At 38.8% G+C, this 9,851-nt stretch overlaps 1 protein-coding gene across 1 annotated transcript in view; it reads left to right on the top strand.

The window, feature by feature from the left end:
* tapt1a (transmembrane anterior posterior transformation 1a) overlaps positions 1-9,851 on the top strand; it is a gene marked incomplete in the record, with an annotated part of 24,749 nt that overhangs the window by 9,774 nt on the left and 5,124 nt on the right. The window contains 7 exon segments of the mRNA XM_035668892.1: positions 225-294; positions 1,550-1,630; positions 2,743-2,852; positions 2,984-3,043; positions 3,160-3,228; positions 3,418-3,494; positions 5,238-5,407. Coding sequence (XP_035524785.1) covers positions 225-294; positions 1,550-1,630; positions 2,743-2,852; positions 2,984-3,043; positions 3,160-3,228; positions 3,418-3,494; positions 5,238-5,407 — 637 coding nt within the window.

Here is a 9,851-nt window from a genome sequence, read left to right as displayed (position 1 = left end):
CACACACACACACACACAGCAGCTACACTCATCCACAAACTAAATCTATGCACACATGCTCACAAACTATATTTTACTTAAATAATTTGTATGCAGATGTATCCCAGAAACATTCAACACATTGATGATGAAATCTTACTGTTGTCGCTGCAACATGATCGTTTGTGTTGTATTTTCTGCTGCTAACTTCATTTCTTTCTTTGTTCTTCTGTTCTCTTCAACAGTTTGTGGAGATCAAAGGAAGTGTGTTCAAGAAATTTGAAAAGAACAACTTATTCCAAATGTCCAACAGTGGTGAGATATTCAGTGTCATTTCAGAAATCCAACATTCATCATTTGAAGTACTGAAACGATTATGTCATACTCATATGCTTTTATTCAAAATAGTTTTTTCCAGAACTGGAACACTATTGCATTTTGTATTGTATGAATGTTTTTCAATCTACATAGAATTTACACATACAAAATGAACTACCTGTAAACATATTCATAGAGTGAGTGTCTCACAGTCTCCAAGATCTGTGATCATCGATTGCTCCATGAGCCTTTTACTGCTCCTACTGCTGAGTGTACAAAAGGGAAAAGAATTTGTCTTAGAAATGACTTACTCTTACTTCTCATCACATAATTCTTGTATCTCTGAGCTCTCTCTTCAGAAGATCAACGATTGTTAGACGATAAAACAAAAATCCCTTTGTAACATATCTTTAAATACTTTTTTATTACTTACTACTTATTTATTTCAGTATCCTTTCAAATCAAACCCCTTGTTTGTAGAGCTGCATATGAAACATAATACTTTTGTCAGTTTCTCTTGGATAGATTTATGACTCATTCAATTTATTTTTGTGAAATGTTAAGCATCAATCTGTAATGGAAAAACATTCAAAACAAGGAACAACCCAAGAAAAAGGTGTGAGAAATTAACATTTAAGATTTAGTAATACATGTATTGATTTGGTGATGTCTATGTGATACTCAGTGTTTTAGGTTGTGAGGTAGTCAGTCCATTTGGCTTTGACACACTGAATACAGAGATATTAAATGTATTGAGCCCTTTTGATTTCCCAAGGCAGCAGGTTTTCATCTCAGTCACTCCCTTTGTATTCGAATGACAGCAGAAGACAATAAGCCTTAATCAGCCGCCATTTCCCTCTCATGTTCACTCACATCTTGATTCCCTGCTAATGGAGCTGAGCACACTCCTAACTAGCATGGTATTATCAACACACACAATGGTGTGCTAAACATTTACAGCTGTGTCTTTAAATTCTACATGGATGTTCACAGTGTGATAAGACTAAAAGCCAAAGTAACTGTGATATGCTGCTATAACGTATGAACAATGAGTTATTTCAGACTTTTCTCTTAGCACCTCTTTTATCAAAGTGCTATACAGTAAAACTGACAGATTTCACACCTTTAAAACTGTCTTTCACACCACCTGATTAAACACAACTACAATATGAGCCATAAATGTGGCCCTCTTAACCAAGTAGCCCCAGAGTTCAGAGATTGTAATCACAAAAATTCTTATTTAATCTTGCAGATATCAAAGAACGGTTCACCAGCTACGTTCTCCTGCTCATCGTTTGTCTCAGGAATATGGAGCAGTTTGCATGGAACCCAGGTAATGATCTGGTTTTTTTACTTAAACTGCAGTTTAATATATATTTTATTCATATTAGAATAAATACAAACCGACAGCATGCTGCCCCAGGTTTGTTCACTGTAGTTTGTCAAATTCAAAAGCTAAAAAAAAAGAAATCCACTCTAGTAAGGGGGGGTTCAGTACTTGTCATGGTAAAAATTCAGGAAAATCTGCTGAGCAGCTCCTTCCCTGCTGTTTTGCTTTTGGTTGACCCACTGCAACACCTTGGGGACCTTTCTCTCCAACAAATCTCAGTGAATGCAACAGAGCAGAGTGATGGATGTGAGCTGGGTGCTTCTGTACGACAGCCCTCTGAAAACAGCTCCTCCTGCCAGTCTCAAAGCCAGACACACAGTAGATGACAGACGTGGCCTGTCGGCTGAAATCATAACACTGATGTGCTAATACTTGAAGAGTTACAACCTTCTGTTGCTAAAGCGGCATACAAATCACAAGCTCCCAATAATTGACTTACCTTCCATGCTGCATTAGTTGTACCCGCACTTCTTTGTGTGCATTATACAGAACCAAAGCACCTGCTCTTTGCTAATTACCTGTTAAATACTTTTTGATAGTTACGAACGGATGAAATGAGATCCAAAGCTGTTTTGCTTTTTTGTAAACTGTCATAAGCCACTTGGTCATATATTGTTCAAACTGTCATTGTACTTTGTAACTGTAAAAAACATGTGTACATAACATTTGCAAACTTCACATCCATTAAATTGTGTGAGTATTTATATTACTTACAGCCGGACTAATCCGTATATTTGTATTAACAATGGATCACATGACTCGTGATGGCGTTTCGTCATAGTGACTTAGTTATCACCGGATTAGTGTTTCAGCTCATTGTTTTGTTTTTTGGACCGCAACTTTCCTGTTTTGGTTTAGTATCTCTGTAGTTGGTGGGGAGAAAAACCACTAAAAGGACAGTGTAACTGTTTTGGAGCTACATTTGTCAGGTCATGAAACAGAAGCCAAATGAATGCTAATGTTGCTTTTTGTGCTGAAGCAGATGTTTACTGATGCTTTTTTCGTAACTTTTTAAAGTTAGAACATGTTACACATTTTCCATTTTTCCCCCTCAGACCACCTGTGGGTTTTGTTCCCTGATGTCTTTATGGTCGTCACCTCTGAAGTTGCTGTTGACATTATTAAACATGCTTTCATCACCAAATTCAACGACATCACTGCAGATGTAAGAAGCAAACATAACATTTCTAAATTACTGTCAATCGCCAGCCAATGTCTTGTCACACACAGTATACACATACATACTGTAAGTATGTATCGCTCTTATACTCCCTTTTTTTCTTGTGTCTATCCCAGGTGTACAGTGAATACAGGGCAAGTTTAGCCTTTGATCTCGTCAGCAGTCGACAGAAGAATGTAAGCCTTCATACAGCCTTTATTATACTTCCATAAACAGCAAGCATTGAGCCTACGCAGCTAATCAATGCAGTTTTGTTGAGTGCTGTAACCTCTGCTTGTCCGTCACTGTGTAGGCTTGTACAGACTACAGTGACTCAGTGGCACGGAGGATGGGCTTCATCCCTCTGCCTTTGGCTGTTCTGGTAAGAGAAGCTGCACTCTGTTGTCAGTCACTAAATACTAGAAGACAGTCAGTGTCACATAAACATTAGCCAGAACTTCTTAACAAAGTTGTACTTAATGTCGCAAGCTGATAATAGCTGTCTGATGGTTCTCACCATTGTTTAAATTCATCATATTTTCTTTTGTCAAAATGACCTCTTTTTTTACAGCTTATCCGAGTGGTGATGAGTTCGGTGAAGGTGCAGGGGGCTCTTTCATACACATGTGTGTTCCTCTTTTATCTTGGGTAAGTCTATTCAAGTTATACTGTTGTATTAAGGTTTACTGTGTTACATTTAGGAGGATCTACTGTCAGAAATGGAATATAATATGCATGCACACTAATGTATAATCACCTGAGAATAAAAATGGTTGTGTTTTTGTTACCTTAGAATGAGCAGTTTTTATTTACAGAGGGAGCGGGTCCTCTTCTGGACAAACAAAACACTTGCTCTATACAGGGCCTTTAGCGTTTTTCGTGAATTCTGTTGCCACTGTCATTTTTCTTACCTACTTGGAATGGGAGGGTGAGATGAGGGGGTTATAATATGCAGCTGCAGTGCTAGAAACCACTAAATCCTACACACTTGACCTTTAGATATTACCGATGTGACATAGTTTTATTGAAGATTGCCCTGCCGAGCCACCGAAATTCTGGGAGCTTGTAAAGTTGTGTATTGCTGTACTTGTTGTACGGCACATGGCATTTTTCATTTTACATATGCTGCATATATTTTAATCTGACTGTAAAAATGCAGCTCAAGAGGAGATTTAAATGCTGAAAGTGATTTTGGTTGTCTAAGTTGTTCATGCACATTAATCTGGTGATAAGATATGTTTTTATCCATTCCCTCTCCTTATTGAAGTACAGGCATAAACCACTGAAATTGAGGTCAAAGTCTGTATTTCCATATTTTTGAATCTCAACACTATTTGTTTCGTCATATATACAAGTGAATATTTAAATGCTTACATTTTTTGTTCAATGATAGTGTGCGAGGCTCTCCCACAGACACAGACTCTCATGTGTTGTACACAGACATGCTTGCAGAGACTAAATGCACACTAACACATGCAGGCACTGTCGTAAACACAGTCTCAGATTCAGAGACACATACAGTTACGTAAGCATTAACACTGTGCCCTCACGTTCTCCCTGTGCTGAGCTGCTGATTGCCTCGCTCATTCTCATTTGCCAGATCCCATTGGGCTCGTACCATTGAAGAGTTTCCCTCAAGGCAAAGAATGCAATGTTGTCATCTCTAGTGCCATCTCTGGCCCGCCCCACCCCCTGATTTAAAAATAGCTCCAGCTTGAACAGACCGCTCTGCCTTGGCAAAGATTCAGCCATGCTGAGTCTCTCAGTCCGAAACGCTCTGTCACAGCGAGCAGTGGTCCACAGACCCAAATGTGTCTGTCTCTCTCTCATCACAGTGTCAGAGGCTGGGCCTTATATTAAAGCCCAGAAACACAGAAGGATGGTATACATCAACATCTTGGTGTCAGTGGTGGGATGCGAACAGCGGCGATCCAAACCAGATGGAAGAAGAGATTCATTATAACTGTGGCCCAGCTCAAGACAGCGCTGTGATAACTCTGCCGTAACAGCAAGAAAGATTGCAATAGGCTGTTCAGTTATGACTAATCTTTCTATTTATTCTCTTAATCTACAGTTCATCTGGGTGCTGAATCCATCACTCAAATGAGCAAAATGGCACACATGCTGATCTGAAATGTTTTATCAATATTCCAATATTCTGTGATTATTGATTTCATAAATTAAAGCTTCCATAAACAGATGAGACAGAAATGTTTGTGTACGTCTACATCAGAGTTGAGGATGCTTTATTTTATTTTATTTATTTTTTTAATTCATCCAGCAAAGTTAGTTTCAACAGTAGAAGAAGAAGTTGTTTTTGATTCACTTTCCCTAAACACTGCCTTCAGTAGGAAATGCATCTCTCTAAACAGCTGCCTTCTCCCTCTTCAGGCTGGTTTCACTTAAAGTGTTGAACAGTATTGTGCTGCTGGGGAAGTCGTGTGTTTACATCAAGAGGGCCAACATGGAGGACAAACTGTTCGAGAGGCCCTCTGCCACTCCATCCTCCTCTGGGAAAACCCCCAGCAAAGCTGAGCAGGACAGATGTCCCACACCTTCAGGTAAACCACAAACAGATTAAGTTTCTAGGAATTTAAGCAAAACACTAGGCTCTGTACATGTTGTGGTGCATGTACATATGCTAATAGAATTGAAATCATAACGAGCATGCTGCTCAGTAACTGCTAGATTGTAGAAGAAACAAGCAACTGTTTGCTAATAAAGTTTACCGTACTACGTACACTATGACGAGGACAAAATGGGAAAATTGGAGATTTATTGGAAAAGAGGAACCCCCAGTTACTGTATGGGGCGGCCATCTATTTGAATAAATAAATTTTTAACCAAGAGAAATGCTGCCAGGTTAGACATTGAGATTTGATGGTGCACTCGTATCTTCAGCATGAAAAATTCAGGAACCTCAGCTGAGGTCATTAGGGAGTGTGAATGCAGTAGTTTGATTTTGGATCTAAATTCAGAAAATGCAGCTAAAGATGATTTCAAAGTTTGCAGCAACTGTGCCAGCAATGACAGATAGAATATATGAAATCTATTTATTTTGAATTACACAAATGCTTTTTATCACAAATATTCTACAGATATAGCATTTGGGAAGTTGCATCCTATTTTGGAGATATGAGAAGTGTCGAGACCTCAGAGAGCATCCTGGTGGTTCACAGGACTAGATGTCTAGTAAATGAGACGTTCTGGGATTTAATCTTGCTGATGAATAATGTACATATTGCTTTCTGCCTCCTACTCAATCGCTGATCTTTCCTGTCTCTCTGCACTTTGACATATTGTATCTAATAAAACAGTAATGTCTTACAAGGATCAAACCGCTGTACCAAGGAAACACTGATGTTTATATCTCACACTAGGGTGAAAGATAGTGATTTACACATGAATGCTATTAGTTAATGTTTACAAATCCAGTGTTTGTCCACTGCATGCAGCACAGTTCCTAAAGCAACACTAGGCTTACCAAACCCACCATCATGTTTAAATTAACATTTGTAGGCATTTAGCTGACACTTTAATTTACATTGTAGGCATTTAGCTGACACTTGTATCCAGACAGATTTGTCAGCAGGTAGCAGGAGCTCAGTGTCTTCAAACAGCTGATGGATACATCCTTTGTGTGGTGATGCGGAATTCAAACCTGTGACCTTTTAGTTGCGTCTACCTGAATATCAGGCTATAACTTGTCAGATTTTGAGTTTGATTATAAAACATTTACAGGCTCACACAAATCGATGCTGACATTGTTTGTATTCCACTAGACTGCTCACCAGAGCAACGATTCTACCAATTTTCGAAATGGTTAACCTATGAAACGTAAAAAGGAAGTGATTCTTATTGCTTTTTTTGTCCAACCAATCGTCTAAAAACCAAAATGTATTCCTTGTACAATGATATTACAGTAAAGCAGTAAATCTTCCTATTAAAAGGAATATTTAATGAAACGATTAAACATTCTCCATTTTGACTAATCAATTAATTTAAATATTTTGTTTTGATTTAATCAGTAATGTGACATTAAATGATTGTGATGTAGCTGGTATGGCATTTGACATTTTGAAGTTTGACATTTAATTGTAGCACTTACATCAGGCCAATGAGTTTAATTCAAGTGGAAAATGTTCAAAAGAGACAGAAAGTCATTTGGCAAATATTTTTGACAATCAAATCACAAATGCAAAAAGTTACCTGGTTCCAGGTTCTCACTTGTGGGCACTTGTGGCTTTTCTCTGTCCTATGTGATAGTGATGGTAAATGGTAAATGGACCTGTACTTGTATAGCGCTTTCTAGTCTTTCCGACATCAACGCTTTTAAACTAGTGCCATTCCACTTTCACAATTCATCAGGATGGCAAGTCCTCGAACAGAAACTAACTCATTCACACACGATCACATGATCAATAATGAAAGTAAAAGTAATTGTTAGTTGTTGCCCTAGTGGACTTTAGAAGCAGTAGTGTCTTAGAAGTCAACCTTTATGACTAAACAAACCCACATTCCAACTTTCAAATATTTACATATGCATTTTCTTCATTACGATTCATATAAATATCTTGATGCAGGTCCTATATCTAAGACACACACACACATACAATCAGACACACAGATTTGGAGGTGGCAATATCTCCCTGTCATCCGCAGCCAAATCCCTGCAGATCTTTTCTCCCGTGTGCCACAGACCCGCCTGCTGAGCTGAGCCAGGAGCTTTAAAATGACAAAGATCCTGATGGTGCATCATGTCATATCAAACATCAAAGCTCCGACTACCGCTTGTGTTTCAAATGAGTCTGGTTTCTCAGAAACAGCTACAAGGCTTAAAGCACCCCACTCCGACATATAGAGTATAATAATAACTACTTTGGGTTGTGGAAAATTAATGTGAGTCCCCTTCTGCTTCCCACACATTTGGCTGCTGGGATTTGAACCGGTGACCTCACATCCCATGCTCAGTTTTCTAACATTACAGTACATTGGTCTGTGCCTGGAGCTTCACCTGCTGCTCCAGTGGATCCACTGCACAATTGTGTTCATCTGCATGTCTTTGTCTTTACAATGATCTGTATTCACATAACACTAGATATGCCATCTGTCTTCTTTGCATGTTTTTGTCCGGGGGGCAGAATTGGCTAATGAGCGGTTTCACATCAGCCATTTCCAACCCCATATGGTGGTTAGCTTTTATCAAAGCTCACATATCTTCCAGAGAAGAAGTAGGGAGAGTTTATACAGTATGTGACTCGAGCAACATTTCTTCTAAATCATTTTAATGCACACCCTTAAGGACTCTGCAACACAGTTTATTTACACATTTCAATGATAAAACCCAGGGGTGTAATTAAAAGAAAAACAGCTAACTAAATAACAAACATAATTAAAAAAAAACACAGAATAAAAGGAACTTCTGCTGACAAATGCACTGCTATATACAAACCTGCATTAACTGATTTCTTTTGGTCACTGGGGGTTTGCAAAACAAGCTAAAAACACAACATTGGCATCTTATTATTTTGCAAACTGAAAGGAGCTAAGCCAAGGAGGTTATGTTCTAGGTGCTGTTTGTGAGCAGGATTATGGAAAAACTACTGGCCTGATTGTCATAAAACTTGATGGAAGGGTGTAGCATGGTCCAAGGAAGAGCCCATTCAATTTCAGAGCGGATCTGAATCACAGGGCGGATACACATTACACATACACACATTTTTCTCTTTCATTCACATTAAACATTCACATCAATGTCTCTGTCCTCTCCATGTGATCGAGGGCATAGCTCAACTCCTCCACACACACGCACAATAAACCAAGTGAAGTGATGGTAATTTTTTTTACTCAAGTTCAGTAAACAAAACCCCAGTAAAAACGAAAAAAAAGTAGAAAAGTGATATTTTCACCTGCATTGTCCACAGTTGTTACAACCCCAGCGCGTGTGTTAATCTACTAGCGAATATTTTTAATCGAGCTAAAAAAAAAAAAAGCTATCTGTATGTTGTCTAACTGTTGAACTTAGTTTGCCCTAAGGCCAATTCTTATAAACCTAGCTACTGGCTGAGCCCTTCCTCCAAACAAGCCCCTCTCTCCCTACAAGCGGTACCTGCAGGCAGTGAATCACAGCAACAAAGGACCTTGGCGGAGGTCTGCACTGTCCGCATTTAATTGGCGTCATATTTCTGGCAATTTACATCCTCATAGCTCAGTTTAGATCTCCACTACCTCCTGAGAGAAATATCTGGCTATTTACTACGTGCCTCTTTTATCCAATGTAGTATATCATAGTGCAGTGGTTCTCAATCTTTTTAGTGTCAAGGACCCCCAGATTGATACACATCAGGCCGTGGACCTGTATTTGATGAGATGTAGTCTCAGAGATTTAGTTATTCCATAACAGTCTATACAGTTCTATACAGTGAAACGTGTAAAACCTTTGAACAGAATAGTCATTGTCTCATTGGGCTAACTTCTAATCAATGAAATACTAGTGAAATTAAAATATTCCCCATTTTTCATGGGGAACCCTTGGAAACCCCTCAAGGACCTCTGGGGGTTTAGGACAACTGTGGAAGACAAATGATGCAGGTTATGGGATGCTTCACAACATCCCATCAAAATATCTAGCATTTTCAGATGTTTTTTCTGTCTTTCGGCTACTTAGACGACTTCTATGATGTGTTCTGTGATGTTGACCAACAGGAACACAGAACGTTTTGGTTTTTTTTGTGCATAATTGTTAACATAGTGAAGCAGAAAAGAAATGATGAGGATGGTGTTGAAGATGATGTGGAACACTGAAGTTGCTTCTTGGTCCCCTACTAATTACCTTTGTACTGGTTCTGAAAAACAGCAAGCTATAGTTCGCTAGTGTTCAACACGTAGTCTGTGATGTCTCTCGACCAACTCAAGAGATAAGATAAGAGAGATTTTATTTGTCACATGCACAGTTATACATAGTACAATGCACAGTGAAATGCTTCTTTGTACCTGCAGCCAGTA

The sequence above is a fragment of the Morone saxatilis genome, unplaced genomic scaffold, assembly GCF_004916995.1.
Source record: "Morone saxatilis isolate NCDOM2014 unplaced genomic scaffold, NCSU_SB_2.0 Contig22, whole genome shotgun sequence".
NCBI lineage: Eukaryota > Metazoa > Chordata > Actinopteri > Moronidae > Morone > Morone saxatilis.
Note: the sequence above shows the minus strand (reverse complement) of the source record. Positions and strands in the feature narration are given on the sequence as shown.